At 40.4% G+C, this 23469-nt stretch overlaps 1 protein-coding gene and 1 long non-coding RNA gene across 3 annotated transcripts in view; both read right to left on the bottom strand.

Moving 5' to 3' along the window:
* Positions 1-11343, bottom strand: part of LOC108700929 — a 35496-nt gene extending 24153 nt beyond the window's left edge. The window contains exons 1-3 of the long non-coding RNA XR_005964131.1: positions 11226-11343; positions 10634-10692; positions 4192-4431 (exon numbers count right to left, since the gene is read on the bottom strand). This is a non-coding gene — a long non-coding RNA (uncharacterized LOC108700929). The remainder of the gene's footprint in view (positions 1-4191; positions 4432-10633; positions 10693-11225) is intronic.
* Positions 11344-13968: 2625 nt separating this feature from the next.
* Positions 13969-23469, bottom strand: part of taf4.L (TATA-box binding protein associated factor 4 L homeolog) — a 42874-nt gene continuing 33373 nt past the window's right edge. Inside the window, exons 11-16 of one of the 2 annotated variants that reach the window (XM_018233880.2) lie at positions 22490-22659; positions 21709-21839; positions 20001-20126; positions 19385-19441; positions 19184-19303; positions 13969-16845 (exon numbers count right to left, since the gene is read on the bottom strand). In XM_018233880.2, coding sequence (XP_018089369.1) covers positions 16678-16845; positions 19184-19303; positions 19385-19441; positions 20001-20126; positions 21709-21839; positions 22490-22659 — 772 coding nt within the window. In that variant the 3' untranslated portion in view covers positions 13969-16677. 2 annotated transcript variants of the gene reach the window in all.

Here is a 23469-nt window from a genome sequence, read left to right as displayed (position 1 = left end):
TGATACAGTGGCAAAACCATTAATATCCCCTGAACACACAGGAGGATGACCAAGGCAATTCCATGTATAAATATTCACAAATTTTACAACAGGATGACAAGTCATAATTCCATGTGTAATACCCCAGAACACACAGCAGGATGCCAGTGGCAATCCCATTTATAAATAACCCTGAACACATACCAGGCTTGTATGCAATTACATGCATAAATACCCCCAGATGTTATAGCAGGATTACAGCGACCATTAAATATATAAATAACCCTAGAACACCTAGCAGGAGGACAGTGGAAAATCCATGCACAATATCCCCCGAACATACAGCAGGATGGCACAGTTGCAATTCCATGTATAAATACCCCCTATAAATCATAGCAGGATGACAGTGGAATTCCATGTTTTAAATACCCCCAGATTTTATAGTAGTATGACAGCGGCAATTCCATGTATAAATACCCATAGAAATTATAGTAGGGTGACAGTAATGATTCAATGTATTAACCCCCCCAGAACACATAGGATGACATGGTGGCACTTCGATGTATAATATCCGTGGAACAAATTTACTGCAGCCCCTCTAGTATTTGCCAGAATTCATAGATTACCTAGCTGATGCAGTTTCAATTCCATATATAATACTCCCAGAACACATAGCAGAATAACAGTGGCAATTGTATTTATAATATCCCAACAATAAGTAGCAGGATGACAGTGGCAATCCCATGTATAAATACCCCCAGATTTTATAGCAGAACTACACAGTGGAAATTCCATGTATAAATACCCCCAGATTTTATAGCAGGATAACAGTGGCAATTCCATTTCTTATAACCCCAGAACACATAGCAGGACAACACAGTGGCAATTCCATGTATAAATTTACCCAGATTTTATTGCAGGATGACCGACTTACATGTATAAATACCCCTAAAACTCAGCAGGATGACAGTAGCAATTCCATTTATACACTTCCCCCTGAGCACACGACAGGATGACAGTTTCAACTCAATATATAAATACCCCCAGATTGTATAGCAGGATGACCATGACAATGGCATGTATATATACCCGCAGAACACAGAGTGGTACTTTCACATATGATACCTACAGAACACATAGCAGGATGACCGTGGTAATTTCATTAATAATACTCCCAAAACACACAGCAGGATGATGCAGTGACAATTACATTTATAAATACCCATAGAAATCATAGCAGGGTGACAGTGGTATTTGCATGTATAAATGGCCCCAAGATGTAATAGCAGAATGACAGTGGAAATTCCATGTATAAACACCCCAGTCCACACAGCAGGATGATTCAGTGACAATTAAATGTATAAATATCCCTAGAAATCATAGCAGGATGACAGTGGCATTTGCATGTATAAACACCCCCAGATGTTATATCAGGATAATAGTGGCAATTGCATTTCTAACACCCCAGAATGCAGAGCAGGGTGACAGTAGCAATTCTATGTATAAATACCCCCAGAACACACACTGCAGGATAACAGTGGCAATTCCATGTTTTAATTCCCCCAGATTTCATAGCAGTGACAGTGGCTATTCCATGTATACATTCCCCAGAACACAGAGCAATAGGACCGTGGCAAACCCACAGATTTTTTTTGCAGGATGACAGTGGCAAATATATATATATATATATATATATATATATATATATATATATATATACACATACACAGATTTTATAGCAGCATGATCGTTGTAATTCCACATATAAATACCCCAGATTTTAGAACATGAGGACAGTCTAATAATTTTAATTCCATTTTAATAACCCCACACACAGCAGGATGACAGTGGCACTTCCATGTATAATACCCCCAGAACTTACAACAGGATGACATCCGATCTGGACTGGAAGTCTAACTAGGCCTTGGCATTTCAAGTACACAGAGGCCCAAACAGCCCCAATAAATAGTGACTGTCTTTGGTAATTTACAGCAGTCCCTCGGGCATGTGCCAGAATCAACAGTATGCCAGGCTGGGTCTGGATTACATAGTGGCAATGTATAATACCCCCAGAACACATAGCAGCATGACAGTGTCAGTTCCATGTATAAAAAAAACCAAACTCATAGCAGGGTTTAAATACCCCCAGATTTTACAGTAGGATGTATAAATACCCATAGAACTTATTGCAGGATGATGCAGTGACAATTACATGTATAAATACCCCTTAAAGTCATAGCAGGATGACAGTGACAATTCAATTTATAAAATTACTAGAACACACAGCAGGATGACAGCGACAATACCATGTTTAATACCCACAGGTTTTATAGCAGGATGTAATCATTAGGGATGTAATATTAATTTACAGCGTAGCACTATCAATTTTACAATTTCAACAATTTCTGCAAAGTTATTATTGCACTTCACAGAATCAGAAGGCTTAATCCTGCCAACGAGGTTACATTTTTTAAAAAAAAAAAAAAACTTTAGATTTTGTATTAGCAGTAATAATTAATTTGCAGTATCGATGATTAACACTTTACTATTTACCCAGTAATATAAATAGATCAAAGGCATTCCCCCATTTAGTAACCTAAAGCAACCAATAAGATAGTTGCTTTTAAACAGGTGACTGGTAAATTCTTAAAAGATAAACGTACACCCTGCGCAATAGTTGCATGTGCAACACAGAATTCCATCCCCAAATAGTCAGAAGTTGTTTAAAAATGTATGCGCCTCCTGTAACAAATGTTCCACGAAAACGTTGCGTCTCTTATGCCCCACCAGCTTAAATGTCTCGGATCTCGCTATATTCAAATATGCATAATCCTTTTGTTTTCCTGTCTTTAGGGCAGTGATCTCTATATCCAACCACCAACACCTCTCCACTCGCCCCTCCACGCACCATGTAGTTCTGTATAAATAACTGGTTCCAAGTGTTGCCTTTTATGTGCTTTTTTTGTTTAAAGGGCTTTGCCCAAAACATGTTATGAAATAAAATTTTGCAGTAAATCTGCAAGTGCCTGGCTCTACTTCACTTATACTAGCACCATGTAGTTACATTTTAGGTTGTACAGCTCACATAGTTTAACAGGGTTTCTTTGAAAAGCAGTATATTTGCTATATCAGCGGTCATGCATTTTCTAGCAAATCCTCGTACAGACCAATGGCAACTGGGTTTATTTCCGCAGAGTTTTAGTTCAAATACACATTCTGCCACTGCTTTTCCAAAACATCCATCTGTCAGTAATAGCAAAAAATTCCAACTCATAGGGGCACAAATCAATTCTCACTAACTTAATTCTAATGAAGAACAGTGTTTACATTTTATTTGCTTTTCTTTACTTTTACTTAAGTCATATAGAGTTGTCCAAACTCTCTTCCAGGCAACTCCATTAATACATCATTACAAAATTCCGTTACCCTATTCACATATATGCACTAGTTACTTATACCATAACGATAGTCTACAGACATTACTAAGTTCACATAATTATGATTAGCATTATTTTCACAAGATCATTAATCTTAATAAGCTGTGTTTTTGCATAAAAACTACTTTGTTTATATAAATAGGCTGCTGTGTAGCCATGGAGGCAGCCACCCAAGAAAATAAAAAAAAAAAAAACAGGTTACATAGCACAGAGAAGCCCTGTCCAATACAATGGTGTTTTATTTGCGATCTGCTATGTAACCTGTGCCTTTTCTACAGTTTGAATGGCTGCCCCATGGCTACACAACAGCTTAATTTTTCCAAAGAAAACATTGCAGGGCAACAGTACATTATATTTCCTTGATAAGACTTTGTTTTCAGATTGTTCTCCAGAAATTATTTTTTTTCAATTGCTTACCATTTTTTATTATACCGTTTAAGTATTAATTGAAATCTTCCCATCTCTGGAGTTTGAGTCTGGCAACTAGTAATCCTAGTGCAGATTCTGCACGGTTACAATTTTGCAATATTTAGTTGATACATTTCTCAACAGTATCGCTGGAGTTTTGGCAACTATTGTATCAACCTAACAACTGCCTTTAATGAAACCCAGGGATTCGGCTCAGCAAGGACAAAAAGAAACATATCGATTTAGAACCGGTTTCAAGGTTGGTGACCCCTCCCAGAGCAGCTTTAGGTGAAAAATTAGACTTACACTTCAATATTAGAAACATTCACACTTAGAAAAAAAAAAAAAAAATTGGAAAAAGTCTTACCGGTGAACTATCTGAAACCAACTGAACAAAAAAGTATTAATAGGTGAACCCCTTTCATTTTCTTTTGTAATAAACCAATGTCCATTTAAGTTTTCAGTCCACCTTTAAATGAATTCCAGGATCTTTATTTTTTGGACTGATGTCCGGTCTGACGAGTAACCCAGTTCCAAATCTTTGTTTGCTTTCCTTTGTTTAGCAATCAACTCTTCTCAATGCAGCCGTCACAGCCATGTCAAATATCTATAAAACAAAACATAAAGGCAGCATCAGTTCTTAGCATTTAAAATCAGTTTGGTCAATTTCATCCTCTTTTAGTTTTCCATCATTTTTTCAAGAATAGTCACCAGTCTCTTGCTTTAAGTCACATTTAAGACAAGTCAAAACATAAAACACATTCATGTGGGCCCACACACAAAAATGTTTTAGAAAATTGCGGTTCGGTTTACTACCTCAATTCTTTAAAACTAACAAATTTAAAAGGCCTTGCACAACAAAAAAAAAAAAAAAGATAACACTTTGATGCCTGTAATTAAAAACTGTATGCAAAAATGCAAAATGATCAGTTTCTTTAATCATAAACAATTTACATTAACATACACTACAGTTTAACATCTTGTGTTTCTCGGTCTAGTTCAACTGAGGGAGTTATTCCAGACGCTACTCGTTTTTTCTTTTAAATGAGATGGGAGGGGGCAGAGAGCAGCTGTAATCCTGTTTTTGACAGAGAAATATTCTAAACCTCTGCATACAGCTTGTTTGATTCACCCCGTTTTTCAACAAGAAAGCATTTGCCCTGCACAAACCACTACTATACTTACAGAGTTGCACTATAAATTCTACCATTTCTGCAAAGTTATTAACTGTAGTTTACAGCAGCAGAATGGTTAATCCTGCAGACTACTCCAAATACATTGATATTTTTAATGTTAACAAATAAATATACATGGTCAATGATCAGTGTCAGACTGGGACACCTGGGGCCCACCCAAAAACCTTAGACCAGGGGCCCACCAAAGAACCATAGAGAAGGGGCCCACTCTCAGTACTATTATTCTTCTCCTCACTCAACCTCTATTCTCCTAGTCTATTTCTTTACATGCTATAATCTATTATTTCATCTATTTAGCCTCTTTGTTCTCAGAGGCCAAATGTTTAGCAGCACAAGGGCCCACTGGGAATTTTCCTGGTATCCCGGTGGGCCAGTCCGACACGGTCAATGATTAAGCCTTCTGATGAACTGTTAGTGAGCAATAACTTACACACACACGTAATAAAATTGAATAGCTTATTTTGTAGTTACAAGAATAGCCAGTTCTGCATTCATTCAGCACAAATTTGGGAGCCCCACAACCTTTGGCTCATGGCCTTCAGGTTCCCATTAAACAAGATATGATCCAAATGTCCTGCCACTCTTTCAGGAGTTCAAGGTGAGGCTCCTGATGCTAAGTGGAGACTCCCTTTTATTCCAGAGTTCTCGGAAAAACCCCAACCCAAGTGCCGACTTGGGTGATAATGTGAGCAAACCTTTATCACAAACCACAAAATTCTAACTGATCAAAGAACTTTGTACCAGCCCTTATTTGGTACTCAAAGTTGTCAGTGTATCTTCAGTGTCTTTATTTCAAGGATATTTCCCGTCTAACAATACTCATGTTTACCCAGCAATATATATAGAACAAAGACATTGTATAATAGCTGTCCCAAACTCTGCTACATTTACCTAAACCTAAGTTTTGAATCATAGATCACAGCAATTTTATATATTAGAAATCATTATGGAATCAGTTATATAAAAACAGCTATGCTACACAGAATGACAGTGGCAATTCCATGTATAAATATTCATTATAGCAGGATGATACAGCGGCAAATCCATATATAAATAATGCCAGAACGCATAGCAGGATGGTATGGTGGCCAATTCCGTGTATAAAACCCACAGAACACAGCAGGATGACACTTCTATGTATACATACCCTCAGATTGTATTGCAGGATAAAAAAGGCAATTTCATTTATAATACACACAACAGGATGACAGGGGCAATTAAATATATAAATACACCCAGATAACAGTGGCAATTCTATGTATAATACCCCCAAAACATACAGTAGGATGACCGTGATAATTACATTTACAAATACCCCCAGAACTCATAGAACAGTAGCAATTTATTTATAAATACACCTAGAACACATAGCAGAATGATAGAGGCAATTATATGTATAATATTCCCAGATTTTATAGCAGGATGATGTAATAACAGTTACATGTATACATACCCCCAGATTTTATAGCATGACAATTACAATTTAAACACACAGCGGCACTTGCATGTATAATACCTCCAGGGCTTATAGGAGAATGGCACAGTCTTAATTCCATATGTAATACCCTGAGAACACATTCCCGAATGACAGTGAAAATTTTATAAAAACTTTATCAAAAAAAACCAGATGGCATAGTGGTACTTCGATGTATAATACCTCCAGAACATATAGCAGGATAACAGTGGCAATTCCATGTATAATTACCTCCAGATTTTAGAACAGAATGACATCAGGTCTGGACTGAGAGTCAAAATAGGCCTTGGCATTTCAAGTACACAGAAGCCCAAACAGCCCCTCACAGGGCTAATAATTAGTCATGTCTATGGAAATTTACAGTAGCCCCTTTGGCATTAGCCAGAATTCTCAGATATCCAGTCTGGTCCTGGATGATACAATGCCATGTATAAAACCCCCAGAACACATAGCAGAATGACACAGTGACAATTACATGTAGAAATGCCCCTCAAACGCATACCAGCATGGTATAGTGGCAAATTTATATAGAATACTCTTTTCACTCATAGCAGGATGGCATAGTGGCACTTTCATGTATAATTCCCAGAACCCATAGCAGGATGACAGTTACAAATACATGTATAAATACAGACCGCATGTTTGGACTTCAAAATAGGCCTTGTCATTTCAACAGAGTCCCAAACAGCCCCCACCTCATAGTAGCACAGCGGCAATTCCATGTACAAATACCCCCAGAACACATCAAATGACAGTGACACTTCCATGTATAATAGCAACGGAGCGGATGACAGTAGTAATTCCATGAATAAATACCCCCAGAACACACAGCAGGATGACACGATGCAATTCAACATATAAATATGCATAGAACAAATAGCAAGATGGCACTTCCATGTGTAATACCCCAGAACACATAGCAGGATGACAATTCCATGTATAAATACCCCCATTGAACATAGCAGTATGACAGTGGCAATTACAAATATAAAAACCCCAGACAGATCTGACAGGCAGAGGAAATAATAAACCACAGCAAGTAGAAGAAATAATATAATAGCCAAGTCATTGTGGTTACCAGCATTCTCTCTTATGTGCAAAGTTGAGAAGAATATACTTACCAGCAGGTCCAAATGGGAAGGGAAATTCAAAGCACTGGCGAATCTGTTCCCTGCAGCTCTTCAGTTTTAGGGTTTTCTGCTGACTTTGACTGCCTTCTCTCCTTTCATATTAAATTCCTGCAGGAGACTTTTAGCAGTGTGTTTGCCAGGCAGAGGCAGGGCACAGTTGTCATGGGCCTGGACACATATATACCGCCTGGCCTTAGAATTCTACTGAACTGGTAAGAGCATATAGAGCATACCAACAACAGGACAGTGAAACACTAATTCTGCCGCAGCTTTAGGCATAGGAATAGCACAGATTTCGAACTGCTGAATATAGCAGCAAGCATTGCCCAGTACAGCAACATTCCTCTCCTATTCATATTTCCATCAAAACCAATTGCAAATAGTCTCAGAATACCACTCTACGTAATAATAAAAATAACTCAAGTTAAATTAAAGGTGAACAACCCTTTTAAAGGAGAACTAAACCCTACCCCTAAGAGTCTCTGGAACCCTGTAATATGTAGGCTTAAAGGAGAACTAAACCCCCTCCTATAGAAAGCCCCCATCTAATAGCCTCAATTGGCCCCCTCCCCGCATAGCCCCAAAAAATAAAGTGTTGCAGAAAGTCGCAAACCTCTACATGCAGAGTAGTGCAGCGGAGCTCGCAGGCACCACCTGCAATATCTTTGGATACATTCGCTAAAGAACTGCTAACACTAAGCTTTATCGCATGCGCAGTTGGAGCCAGTTTGGTGTTCACGTCTACCGCGCATGCGCCGGGAAGCTCCCTAGAGAGCCGAAGGGATGAAGAGGATCTGAAGATACTGAAGGTGGTACCTGTGAGCTTCATTGCGCTAGAGGTCTGTGCGACTTTCTGCAACACTTTTTTTTTTTAAAGTAGTGGGCTATGTGGGGAGGAGGCCAACGGGGCCTATTAGATGGGGACTTATTATGGGTGGGGGGGTTTAGTTCTTTAAGCATGCATATTACAGGGTTCCAAAATCAGTACAGAATATAATATAAAAAATCGAATCCCCTGATGAGTATTTACAGAGAAACAGAGCATAATATGGTAACATTTAAAACTGACAATAGCATAGCATATACAAAGCCTGAATTGATAAATACACAGTAAGGGGCAGATTTATCAAGGGTCGAATTTCGAGTGTTAAAAAACCCAAAAATTCGACCCTCAAAGTAAAATCCTTCGAATTTGAAGCGCAAAAGCTTCGACCATCGAATAAAAATAGTTCAATCGAACGATAAAATCCTTCGAATCGAACGATTTTAAGCGATCGATCGATTTTTATTCGATAAAAAAAAAAAAAAAATTAGAAAAGTGCTCCCCATAGGCTAACATTGCACTTCGGTAGCTTTAATGTGTTGAAGTATGAAGTCGAAGTATTTTTTAAAGAGAGAGTACTTTGATTATCGAATAGTCAAACGATTTTTACTTCGAATCATTCGGTTCAATCGAATTTGACCAATTTGATGGTCGAAGTACCCAAAAAAATACTTCAAAATTATAATATTTTTGCATTCTAATTATTCACTCGAGCTTAGTAAATCGGTCCCTAACACATTGTAATACATTTTGATGTAGAGAATATCCTTAGATCATTTACAATTTATTTTCATTTTTTATTATTTGTGGTTTGAGTTAAGCTTTTTATTCAGCAGCTCTCCAGTTTTGCAATGTCAGCCATCTGGTTGCTACTGTCCAACTGACCTTGGCAACCATGCATTGATTTGAATGATAGAGTGAAATATAACTAGGAGAGGCCTGAATAGAAAGATGTGGAATAAAAAGTAGCAACAACAATAGCCTTACGGAGCATTTGTTTGTTTTTAGATGGGGTCAGTGACCCCCATTTGAAAACTGGAAAGAGTCAGAAGGAGGAGGCAAACAATTTAAAAACTATAAAATGAAAAAATGACCAGTTGTTCAGAATTAAACAAACATTCTATAACTTACTTAAAGTTAACTTAAAGTGAACCGCCCTTTTATCAGAATACAGAACTATAATACTTAACCCAACAGGTACTTGACCCACCCAAGAAAACTGGAAAAAGACCCCTAAAGGAGGATTACTTCTAACAAAAAGAGTAAAAAAAAAAAAACAGAACTTACCCACTGGTGCTATAATCTGCAAAGCGAAGGTTTAAGCACGCCTCTATCTGATCACATGATTATATTCACCTGAGGTTACTCATCCAATTAGCCAGAAAGTTCACTACTACAACTCTATGTTGCCTAGTAAACTGATACAGCCAGGTAGGCTACTAACCAGTCGCAGGAACAATTTCAGGCTCAATGTAGCAAAAGCAATCTGGCTCCAATAGCCATGACCCAGTAATGGTGCCATTCTCGAGCTCTGGAAAGTCCAGGTAGAATGTATACGCCTATTTAATGATGTATATACAGCATTCACTCAGGTATGCATCTTATTAGGCACTTCTCAGAGTTAAGTCTAAAGCACTCTCCTGACTGATTTAAACACCCTTCATAGCAAGTGAAAGGATTCTGTGTAGAGTCATGCATTGGGTCAGGTACCCATGGAATACCCACAATATAGTGGGTGTGGTTAGGGCACAGGTCAGGAGCAATTCGCTGGAAAGCTCAGGTAGAGCGTAACTGATCACTGAGGTTACTCAGGTGTGCAGCCAAGGTTACTAAGGTGTGTAGCCAATTAGCATGTGCTTAGTGAGGTTACTCGGGTGTGCAACCAATTAGTAAGTTCTTAGTGAGGTTACTTGGGTGTGCATTCAATTAGCAAGTTAGGTTATTCAGGTGTGCAACCAATTAGCAAATTCAATTAGTAAATTCTTTGTGTTTGTTACAGAACTCTGCACTAACTGCTATAACCCCATCCTGAAAGGTTCAAAGCATTACCCAGCATGTCTGTAAGTATCAATAACACAGGACTGGTTCACACCCTGTAATTTGAGGGGAAGCACCAGAGCCATAGCTAAATCCCTAGTACATTCAGCTGAAGTTGCCCAGGTATGCAACAATCAGGCAAAACGTACCTTTCTGCAGTGCACCACAGCCACTTTCTTCGGAGTCTGAGACCAGGCAGGGTAAGGGCCTGGTGACAACAGAGAGCGGGGTGGGTGATTGTCTGGATGTGTCTGACATTGGCGGAAGGGTTTTGAAATTCATTTTAAAGCAGTGTCCGGAATTGCTAATTTGGAAATCTGGACAAACTGTTTTCACCCGGACAGCCCTCCCAAACACCGGCCTGTCCAGGTGAAGACCGTATAAATGGCAACCCTAGTGCCAGCCCAAAGTTTAATGATTGTGGGGTGTAAGGGCCATTCCCCCCCCCCCCCCCCATTTAAATACCTCTTAATACACAACCTTAGGAAAGACTTTGGGAGGGAGGCAGTTGGTTTAGAACTCTGGCTCCATTTAAATATTCCCCAGCATGGAGACCACCACACTCAGGTCACCAACTAAATACTTTACGAAGGACTGCTAACCATCCACCACCATCACCAAAACTGTGCAGGGCCACACACAACCGCCGGACATTTTTAAGCAAGTTGGGAAGGCACATAGATGGGGACAAGCACCATCGAGGCACATGGGCTCAAGTATACTGTAACAGCATTGTCCTACCTTTTCTAACAGCATTGAAGATCCCAGGATACTAGGTAATATACACAGAAAAGATCTCCTCCATCAAAAACCTCAGTTTCTAGGTGCCATTTCTGGTCTCCTAATTCTTCCACTTGAGCAGGGGAAGAAGACACAATAGAGGTGTTGGGTGTGGCTTTTATAGCTTTGGGGAGGATCCTTTTGATGGGGCAGGGGATGGGCCTATCCCGCTGAATATGCTGCTATGGAGTATGTCCAGGGAAAATAAATTCTGTGGATACATGCATCTGGGTTATAAGCGCTGTTGTTCTCTATCCCTTTAAACCAAACTCTGGTTTCTATTTGCAGCAGCTCAGCAAAAATTAATAAACTTCTGGTATTCGTTTTGTTCCTTGTACTTTTTAATAAATCATATTCGGTACCGCGTGAAAACCCTAACTTGGGTGGTCTAATCTCCAGGGGTTGGTTAGCTTAATGCCAATTAGAATGAAATTATCTACTTCCTTAATAAATTATTTATCTTTTAGCCAGTGCTTATTTGTGCCCTGGGTACCCCTGGAACTATAGCAGGGTGACTGTTACCCAATGTTTCTATATATTTGTAACCTTGTTATGAGCTAAGGGGGCCCAGTCTGAAGGCCAGTTAGGGGGAGATTTGGGGTGAGTGTTTATTTGTACCCTGGCTACCCCTGGAACTATAGCAGGGTGACTGTTACCCCAATGTTTCTATATATCTGTAACCTTGTTATGAGCTAAGGGGGCCCAGCCTGAAGGCCAGTTAGGGGGAGATTTAGGGGTGTGTTTATTTATGCCCTGGGTACCCCTGGAACTATAGCAGGGTGACAATAGGGTGTAATATGGGTGAGGGCTTATTTACTGCCGATCACTTGCCCATGAGTACAAATACTACAGAGAAGGAAGAGGCTGCATAACTTGCTGGCACTATATAAAAAAATAATGTGGATGATCATGGGTTATACACAGATGACAGTTGAGCTGAGAGCCAGTTAAGCAGTTTTAAAGTATTCTACATCTGCTTAAAGTCTTAAACTGCCATCTGATGGTACAAACTGAGAACGCAAGGATTCAATGTTCTTTTAATAGTGTGCTACAGGGCAAGATAGATATTAAAAAAAAAGATCTAATTTGAGAATCTAGTATTTCTTGCCTCGGCCTCAAAAAAAGGGACTAGTGTACCATCTCTAAGTCTGGGGGAGATAAAGCAGGTGTTGTATAAGAATGGGGGGTTTATTGATGCTGTTTGATCAGATCAGGAAGAGTCTTGTGTCTCTGGACCAGTTTTCAAATGTATCAACTGCCCCTCACCTTTGCTCCATATCAGAACCTTCTTTCAGGCAGTGGATGTTCAGCTTTCACCTCCTTGAATGGTCAGACCTGCTCTTCGTTAATATAATGAGTAGTAATAAAGGAATATATCGGTGTATCAATCATTCGGCCAATACTTGTTTGTTACATTTAACTGCCCCATTGTCACCTCCACCCTCCGTCACTCACGGGCCTCCTCACTTAAAGGGGTGGTTCACCTTTAAAGTTAACGTTTAGTATGTTAAAGAATGGTCAGTTCTAAGCAACTTTTCTTAATTGGTCTTCATTATTTTTTTTATTTTTTTTTTTAACTGCCACCTTCTTTTTACTCTTTCAAACTTTTCAAATTGGGGGGGGGGGTCACTGACTCCATCTATAAAACCAAATGCTCTTTTAAGGCAGAGACACACGAGGAGATTGGGGGGAGATTTAGTCACCCAGCGACAAATTGTCTCTTCTTTGCGCGTCTCATCTCCCTGAACTGCCTTTCAGCCGGCTAGAATCTAAATCGCCGGCAGGATGGAACTCGGAGCGTTTCGTTTTACAGTCGCCCGAAGTTTCCTTGTGAGCCAAGTTCGGGAAGCTTCGGAAAACGAAGCACTCGGAGTGCCATCCCACCAGAGCTTTAGATTCTAGCCAGCGGGAAGGCAGTTCGGGGAGATTAGTCGCCCGAAGAAGAGGCCATTTGTCGTCGGGCAACTAATCTCCCCGCGTGTCTCTGCCCCTAGACTACAAATGTATTGTTATTGCTATTTTTCATTAATGATCTTTCTATTCAGGCCTCTCCTATTCATATTCCAGTCTCTAACTCAAATCAATGCATGGTTACTAGGGTAACTTGGACCCCAACAACCAGATTGCTGAAGTTGCAAACTGGAGAGCTGCTGAATAAAAAGCTAAATAACAGAAAAAAAAATTAAAACCAGTTGCAAACTGTCTCAGAATATCACTCTCTACATCATACTAAAAGTTAATTTAAAGGCGAACAATCCCTTTAAAAAAAAAACCCTGTAATGCCCCCTGCAAGTGGAGACAGATTTTGCTCCAACCCCATAAGCAGCATTTATTGGGCAGTATTCAAGGCTCCTCCCTCATCTCTAATTTCAAATATCAACCACCTCCCATATGCTCTTCTGTCCTTCCTTCTCCTATTATTCCTAATTATTTAAGCCTGTCTCTACAACTCCCTGCATCACTCCCCTTCCCTCTAAACATTCCCTAAAGACCCATCTGCTTAGAAAAGTCTATTCCCTGCATCTTGATTGGTCACCATACCATGAAGAATCATCAGTTGTTTTCCCTACCCTGACAATTGTTCTTAAAAACAGGGGGAAGCTGGTCTCAAGAGCTTGCAATCTAGTTTTACACCTGTGTACATTGTTGGTGTTATATAACAATTCCTACACCAAAGCCCAAGGAAAGCAGACGCAGGAGACAGTACAGATAAATTCGTTTTTAATAAAGGCGTTAATTTTCTTTCAATCCTATATAAAACAATAGCAATTAAAAACTTCATTTTTGAAAGTAAAATATTTACATATGAACAAGTCACTGTGCAAAATTTACATGAAAAACAAAAAAAAAAAAAACCCCAAATGGAAAGACAAGATCGTTTTACGGACGCCGGGAGAGATGTAACAGCTGTTGGGTAAAAATACTGATCAGAACTCAGTGTACAAGGCAAAGAGAGAGAGAGACGGATATTAAAGGGGAAGCTAAACTATTTACACTCATAAAAGTCTTATACCAATGGACAGTTTGGATACAGTAACCTCTGAAAATAGAAAGAACCAATTAGTATATATTTTAATTTTAGTTTTTATTTTGTTTTGTTTTTTTGTAATAAAAAAATAGATACAAAGAAGGGCGATTTCTGCTGTGGTGACGGAGAGGGGTGGGGGGTAGGGTTTGCCCCCAGAGCTTGCATACTGTTGGTAACAAAAAAAAAAAAAAATATATGGATTTACATAATAATTTATGGTAGGATTGTGTGTGTAATGTGATATAAATTATCTACAGTGACTATGAAAACACGTTTTAACCAGGGTTTCTATTGTTTCTGCCATCAAATAAAGAGGGAATGGGGGGTGGGGAGGGGTAAGCACTCATCTCGGTAGAAAAAAACAAAAATATTTAAAACCTAAAGCAGTGCAAATAAAATATTATATTTATGCCATATACACTTTAATAAAAACCTCTGTTTGTCCATGTGTGGTGCCTGTCCCAGGAGCACAACAGAATCGCTATTTCCTGCACAGGTTCTTCTTTAATGGTGGAAAATAAAGATTTTTCTTAAACGGAGGTTTGGAGATATATATATATATATATATATATCAATATATAAAAACAAACATTAAAAAAAATCGCCTGCTGCTAAAATAAAGGGAGTGATGTCGGGGTGCACAATATATAGAATAAAATGCCATCTGCAAATAAAAGAATCTGATTCAGGGAGTCCCCTTGTGCAAGCAGAGAAGGGGTTGAAGGAGAAGGAAACTAAAAGATCACTGGGCGGGGGATTTGGGGGTGTCATGTTGTCAGGCACCCCCAGTGATTGTAGCTGCTTACCTCCTTCCCTGGGATGGGGCTATTTGTCTTCATAATACACACCAGCCTGGGGTTCTTTATGCAGAGAGTGACACTGACATTTGACCTAGAAGGATCCATGTTCTACCAGGGTGGTGACCCCTACCCCAGCAGTGCACAGTTCTTTTCTTATGTGCACTGCAGCTGGGATCCTAATCACTGACATTGCTGGGATAGTGTTCCCATAACCCACCTCACCCAGGGTAGGACTGGGCCGTCGGGACACTGGGTAAAAACCCAGTGGGCCCAGCAAACTTAGACCCGCACCCATCCGCTGCCTCCTGATCTTCCACTTCCCGAACCTGACTTAAAGAAGATGTATGCACAGCAGTGCGGGGGGTCCGGAGGGGGGTTGTGGCTGGGGGGCCCTGTGTTGGAAGCCCCAGTGGGCCTAGGACCCTCCAGTCTGACACGGACCCCACCTGAAGGTGTGAGTTCAGTTTGGGTCTTGCAGAGAGCCACACTGCCATGTGACCTAGAAGGATGCATGTTCTACCAGGGTGGCTACCCCTACCCCCAGCAGTGCCCCCCTACCCTCAGCAGTGCCTCCTACCCCCAGCAGTGCACAGAACTTTTCTTATGTGCACTGCAGCTGGGATCCTAATCACTGACTTTGCTAGGATAGTATACCCTTAACCAACCTCACCCAGGATCGGACTGGGCCGTCGGGGTGGGCCAAGCCAACCTGGACCCGCACCCATCCGCTGCCTCCTGATCTTCCCTCTCCCGAACTTGACTGATAGAAGAGCACAGCAGTGTAGGGGGCCCGGAAGGGGGGTTGTGGCTAGGGGCCCTGTGTCGGAATCCCCAGTGGGCCTAGGACCCTTTGAGTCAGACAATGACCCCACCTGAAGGTGTGAGCTCAGTTTGGATCTTTGAATCCCTTTTCAAACTCAGATCGGCCCAGATTGAGAATGGACCACTTCACTAGTGTCCAGTATAAAGTATCCTGGGCTGGAGCATTTTTTGAAGAAGAGCATTGGCCTGGGGTAGAAGGTGAGCAACTAGAATCATTAAGGGAGGTGCCTAGCATATCGTCACTGCCCCAATAGATTTTAGGTTTCCTTGTCCTTAAAAAAGCTTGTCGGGATGCTAAAACTGTATATATATATATAATAAAAAGAAACCCTGATAACTCAGTACAGATCATTTAAAAACAAGTGCAGCACGGGTGGGCTCAGACGTTGGTCGTCGCAATGAGCAATCTCTCTATGGCTTGGATTTTAGCAGAAGGCAGTTTCTTTCCTTAATTTGGATTTTTTTTCAAATTTTAAAAAAAGAAAAACAGGACGATGCAGAACAAACAAGTCTTTCGCAGGTCTCCCTCATTGGCTGCTGCGAACCTGGTACACTGCTGAAGGGTTCTGGAGGGGTTCATTGGCATCGGTGGGTTGGGTTATCTCCAACAAACGATGAACAAACACAAAAATAGAAGTCCTGCCGACGGTTAATGAACGTGTCCTGGGATGGGTGTTGCCTCTTTGAAACGAACGTCAGAAAATGAACAAAAATACCTTGATCTTTCCCATTTTTTTTTTTTTTGTGTTGAGTTTTGTGAGTTTCACTTAAGGAATGCTTTGTATAGCAATAGTGAATGGCTTGTCTCTCGTTCACTCTCCAAACATAATATGAGGTCCCTGAGATTGACTCGCGTTATCCTTTGTCTTGTAAACTGTCGGCTGCTCCCTCCTGCAGAACTGCTGGCCGTGGCTGTACTTGTGCTGGACGACTGGTGGGGAGGGTGAAAGAAAGGGGAGATTAAATTGCAGTAAATATTACACGGTATATCAGACTATATATATATATATATATATATATATATATATATATATATATATATATATATATATATATATATATATATATATATATATATATATATATATATATATATATATATATATATATACACACATACACACACACACACACAGAGACACGGTGTACTGACTATACTATATCCTTATATAATACACAACAGCCATGAATATCCTGAAAATGTATTCTTATAAATGGTGACTAGTGATGTCATCAGTCATAAACGGTGAGTAGTGATGTCATTTTTGTCACATGACTCACTAAAACTTGTATATTATAATAAATAAAGTACCCCTTGTTGCAAAATATGAGGGTATTAGAAGTAACCTCAGAGTTCCATGACCTGTATATGGTCACAGAACTCCTCTGTGACTTAAAATATCCTTATATTTTACAATAGGGGGTACTTTATTCAATATATATATATATATATATATATATATATGTATATATATATATGTATGTATGTATGTACAGACATGGTGTACAGACTATACACTTATATGAACATCACTAGACTGGGGGAGGGGTGTCAAAGGGAATGTAAACCCCCTCCACAAAAATGCAATCAGTGAAATCAGTGAACAGCCCCTTTGAAATCTTCAGATAACTGCCTCTCTGGTTGTTAAAAACAGTAAGGTTGCAGCATCCCCTTAATCACTTAGAATTCCTTCTCTTCCTCTAACCCAGTCCCCTCCCTCAGAAATTTCCTTCGGCTGTTGACTTATGAGCATGCTCAGTTCTTCTCAGTTTTGATTACTACACACACCCTCCAGTCAAACAGCCAATGAAGAGATAGCATTGCTGGTTCCCATAGAAACTCTAGCTGTCTAATCCTATTTTTTTCCTCCGGAGCTCAGATTAACCATTACAGTGCTCAACCCCAGCAGAACTTTGTATCAAAGTATGTTGAGCCTGTGTAAACCTGCATTCTGCATTGCATAAACTTTACAGCATACATGTCTCAATGTTACTGATGATGTGTCAGAGGGAAAATGGCTGCCGTTAAAGCTGCTGTTTGTTTTAGGAAAATATGATGGCACTGGCAAATGGAGGGTTATATGCAGTACAAATTATGTGGCTTGGGTGGGGAAGATATGCACAACTTACATACGTAGGAGGAAAATGTAGGCTTTACATGTCCTTTAAAGTCCTGGTACCTGCCTATTATCTGGCTGCCCTTTTCCTATCTCTGTGTTTTCCAATCATTCCTATGTAGCATGAGTTTCCCCTGGGTTTGGCTCACGGGCCATGAAGTATTAGGAGGCAAGGAGCCACAGATCTGTTTATTCATGTTGGTCAGAGTTTTGGTTCAATGCAGCGGCAAACATTAGGCAGCCAAAGAGGTTCCAGTGTAAATCTTAAATGTCATTAAGTGGCCCCACCATCTGCCAGGGAGGTCTGGTTGCTGCGCTATGATGTATAATGGCAATGTGAGGGGGTGTCAACGCTTTGCTGAGCTGGAGTGGTTTTGCTAGTGTGAAGCAGGAACAGGTGCGCCCCTTCTGCACTTAGGTGGGAAAGGATCTGCTCATTGTACAGTCTCTGGGGCCCTGACTTCGCTTCCTCAGCAAGAGGTGCAGCTGGTAAACACAACTTGCTCCCAGCACAAGCAATCTGCATTACTCACTGAATTACAGTCCCAATGGGCTACACTGTCTCTTTTGTATAACTGTAACAAACTTTAGGAATTTTAACCCACTGTGAGGGTCTAGTAGGGCCACTGCACCTTGACTGTGTGGGTGCAGAGATCCCACCTCCCCAATCCTTTGTACAATTTCCGGGCTATACTTTCAGGTTTTAAGTTAAAGGTACACCACCACCAATTTACAAAAGAATCGGTGCAGAGTGATGCAATATCTGGAAGGATTCACTGAAACGTGTGTTTGAAATATTCAGAGTTCCATGATCTGTATAAAATCACCTGGCCGCATACCTCACAGAACAACTTTTAATATCCCTGTTATATACAGAAGGGGGTACCTTGCAATACTCAGAGTTCCCTGTATAAATCAGCCTGCAGCCTTGTGCCTTTATATGGTCACAGAACCCCTCAGTGACTTCTAATATCATAATCAATTACAGTAGGGGGTATATTATCCCTTATAATACACAAGTGATACTAATAGTTCCCTGTATAACTCATCCTGTAGCCTTGTGCCTTTATATGGTTACAGAACCCCTCAGTGACTTCTAATATCCTTATCATTCACAGCAGGGGGTAGATTATTCCCTATATAAACACTGACCTCTGAACCAGAACCAGGGCCCGGTGATTCGACTTTCCTCTTCTTTCGAGGGCCAATAGCTGCTAGCGCTGTTAAATTAGCATCTCTCTGCCTCATTTGTGCCAGTTCCTGCTGTTGCATCTATAGAAGAAGACATATACATTATTAGGCTTGGAATTTGGGAACAATCTTGGTTACAGCGTATCCAAGAAACACACTTACCTCTTTAGCCTTCTGTTTTAGCCGTAATTGTTCCGGATCCTCCTGCCTTGACCGAGACTGTGCAAGGGGCATTAAAGGAACAAGATGTCAAAAAGTGCTGAATAGAACCTTGAAACCCAATGAGTTCCCCTAAGCTTCTTAAAAGTCTGCATTTCTGCCCTACTTCTTTAGTTAAGTTATAGTTCTACTTTAACCAAGCCAGAGGCTTCAGACTAGCAGTAGTAGTTGCAGTGCCATTATCAGAGGTTTGATGACACACCTGAGCACCGTCAGACCATACAAAGAGTTAAAGGCACAATATACCAGATATCAAAGAGGGGGTTAAGCACTCTATCGTCCTGTTAATGCTATGGTATAAAGTTATTCAGCACAGAGAGCCTTATTAGTCTGTATATTTCTGTTATTTGGCATCAGTGGGAATTTAAAGTATACAGACCTACAATAAGAAAACAGTGCCCTCCAGTGGCAGAAGTATATGAAGTGTTTCTTTGGATTATAACTAAACTTGGAAATTAAAGCCCTGCAGCATGTTTATTTTTCTTCCCCTTAAAAGAAACCTTTAATACCAAAAGGCAGCACACGTATGGACTTCCATGCAAGAGAGCAAAATCCTAACCTTAGCTGCCCGCATAAGAATCTCTCGCTCCTGCTCATCTTTCCTCTGCTTCTCGATATGATCAAGCTGCTCGAAGAATTTGAGCTGCGTCCGTACGTCGCTGGTTTGTTCATACCTATCGTCGTCCTGGTAAAAGTACAAGAGTTAATGAATATGCAACGTGTGGTATTTTATTTATTTAATTTATTTTTTTTCAAAGGTTATGTTTTATTTGTTTTAATAAACATTAAAAACAAAAATCATGAATAAAACAATAAACATGTGTGCAGTTAAACATGTCACTTGTATTGGATGAGTTACTTTCAAAAGTTTCAGCTTATTTGGAGGTTGAACTAGTCATGGAAGACATTGCAGGTACAAAAAGAATATATCGGGTTGCATAGTCATCTCTTGGATGTGCGCTCTGGCCCATTTCCTACCAAGGACTCCATACCTTCTCAAATATATCTGCTGTGTCTCATAAGTGAGCTTTATCTTGGTTATTGAAGAATCGGCTAAGTTTATCCAGGAATCCTTTGTGGGAGGGGTGGGCCCCATCCAGTGAATAATTACACATTTTTTAACTTAGAACAGCAGTACTCTAAACCTCAATCTTGCATAGGTAGTGGGCACTAGGTGTTCTACTACTCCTAGGAGACATACCGTGGGGGAGAGTATTTGTGGGAATTCCAGAATGGTTGCTAAGGAAGCCATTACTTACGAATAGTAGGCATTGGTTACTGGGTAAGTCCAGATCATGTGTAGAAAGTTGGCTCCTGGGTTACCACATCTAAAGCAGGTGTCATCGTCCCTCTTAGCCATTGCCTTAAATTTAAGTGAGGTTGTATAGAGCTGGTGGAATACTTTCTATTGTATTAATCTATCCCTCGTTGCTATCAAACTTTTGTACATAGTTTCTGTGGCCTCATCCCAGTCATCCTGGGTGAGCTCTGGAATGTTTTTTATTCCATCGTGCCTGAGCTGTATGGAATAGAGGGGGGACACTAGCTAGAAGGTTTCTGTAAAGTGAAAAGGGTCTCCTCTATTGTCATTGAGGCAAAGACTGGAGAAGGAGTACCAAAACGGGCCTTAAAGTGGACCTGTCACCCAGACACAAAAATCTTTATAATAAAAGTCCTTTTTAAATTAAACATGAAATCCAATTTCTATTTTTTATTAAAGCATTTTATAGCTGTTGTAAGCTCATTTAAAAATTGCAGCTGTCAATCAAATATTGTCTGCCCCTCCTCTATGCCTATGCCTGTCCTCATCACCATTTAATTGTGTAACCAGGGCATGGGGATGGACATCAGGTCCCCCATTCTGGTGCACAAATAAGATTCTGAGATGATGCAAGGTTTGTCTTAATAACAGTGTCAACAGAACAGCTCCTGCCTGCTTGTTATAATTATGAATTCCCAGACTGAAGGAAACAAGATTCAAATAATTTATATAGTGCAATTAAAGTTCATTTTGCTTGACTAATGTGATAAAATAGGATTTTGAATATTTCTTTGGGGAGACGGGTTCCCTTTAAAAGTGTACCGAAATTTGAAAGTATTTGAATAGCGGGAGGTTCTGTTATTTAACACATAGCTTAGCTGAACATTTAGCCAGAGCTAGAACTTTTTCTAATAGAGTAGCTGCCATGCTGCTTCCCTTAGACACTATAACATGAGAGTATGAAGATGATCCCAGCCCACAATTACACACAGTTTCCTGGCTTTACCTTGTGTGAAATATTCTTTTGCTGCGCTGTTTCAGAGATTTTTTCTACAATGCTTTGTAGCCGCTGTTGTGTTGCGTGGGAGACATAACTGACAACGTCCTGATGGATTTCTGTGATTCCGTGCTTTTTACCTGTAAACGGATAGAGAGAAAGATATTCAACTCACCAAATCCTCATGAGCTGGTTTATACTGCAGAACATCACATTGCTCCCTAAGGCAGCCTCAAACTTACTGCTATGTCTGCTCTCACAAACACAGATCCTGGCCGATTTTATGTTTACACAAGTGATTACAAAGGTCTCTCTTGCTTGCAAGACAACTTGTATCTCCACTTCCAATACCTTACAAGGAAAGGTGGGCTACAGTGCGCACACAACCGATCAAAGTTTTCAGCTTTATATTTAGTATACTGTTAATCTAATTGTATCCTAATGAATGCTAAGCAGTCTTGCAGTCTACATAGGTTCAGCATCAGCCTCGCAAATAATGTGCGGTTTGTAAACCTCTGTCCCTACTGCATGGCTATAAATCCTGTAGTTCTGCAACAGCTGTATCAGTATTGCACTGGAAGGCAGAGTGAGAGCATAATTCTCGATCATTACAACTGTGCACGGTCAAGATAAAGGGCACAGAGAGTTGTAATACAATAAAACTAAAATACAGCCCTTCCTATTTGGCTTAAGCTATTCAGAGATGAATATTGCCCTACACCTCACCATACCACGAAGCTCCTGCTTATTTTACAACTCAGGAAATATTTGTGGCTTCTGACACACTTGCCTATTTCCAATATCCTCCTCTGTAGCAGTGCAGGCAGAAGAAACGTCTCGTCTTTGCAGGAGCGCGTTAACGTGCCCACTAACTCCGAATTCGTTGCCAATATCCTTGCACTTTCTTCAGAGAGGTTCACACCGGCCATAGAAGCTACATCATTAATATCGTCGTCATCTCTGCGTGAGGGAGGCACAATATTGTTACCAGGGTGAAAATTGTATGAGAGAGATAGATATATATATATATATATATATATATATATATATATATATATATATATATATATATATATATATATATATATATATATATAAAAACTGCATCACTGCCAATATAGACACAATCATCAAATCATCATCATCCTCCAATTATAGCTCTTTACCTCAATTAAACATAACGTATACTTGGGAGACGGAGCATGCTTGGCTTTATATAAGGGTTGCCCCTGCTACTGTTAAACCTACATACCCCAGAATTAGCTCTATGTGACCCAGCACTCTGTGTCACGATCGCCACCCGGAGCAGGTCCAGGAGCTCCGGGCGGCGCGTCCTTCCCTGCCGGCGTCGCTCCCAAAATGGCGGCGCCCATGGCCGCCACGTGGGTAGCGGCGCCAGCGCGATGACGTCAGCGCGTCAACGTCGACGCAAGGACGCCGATGACGTCAGAATGGCGCCAAATTCAAATATAAAAGCCTTACCAAGTCGCCAGAATGGCGCCCAAGTATAGGATTCATTCCTGTGAGTTTCCTGGGTTTCCTGTCTGCTTTTCTGAAGACTTATCTTGTTCCTGTTTGTTGCTGACCTCTTGCCTGGACTTTTGGACTTTGCTGATATTCTGCCTGCCTTTGAACCCTTGCCTGGACTTTGGTTATTCTCCTGATTTACCCCTTGTTGGACACCGCGACCTTGACTCCCTTGTGGGCTTCCTCCTTGATCCTGACAACCTCCCTGGTGGGAGCATCCCGGCTCCCTGACACTCTGGTCTA

This window comes from Xenopus laevis, chromosome 9_10L (genome assembly GCF_017654675.1).
Source record: "Xenopus laevis strain J_2021 chromosome 9_10L, Xenopus_laevis_v10.1, whole genome shotgun sequence".
NCBI classification, from domain to species: Eukaryota; Metazoa; Chordata; class Amphibia; order Anura; family Pipidae; genus Xenopus; species Xenopus laevis.
The sequence above is the reverse complement of the archived record's forward strand: the minus strand, read 5'-3'. Positions and strand labels throughout refer to the sequence as shown.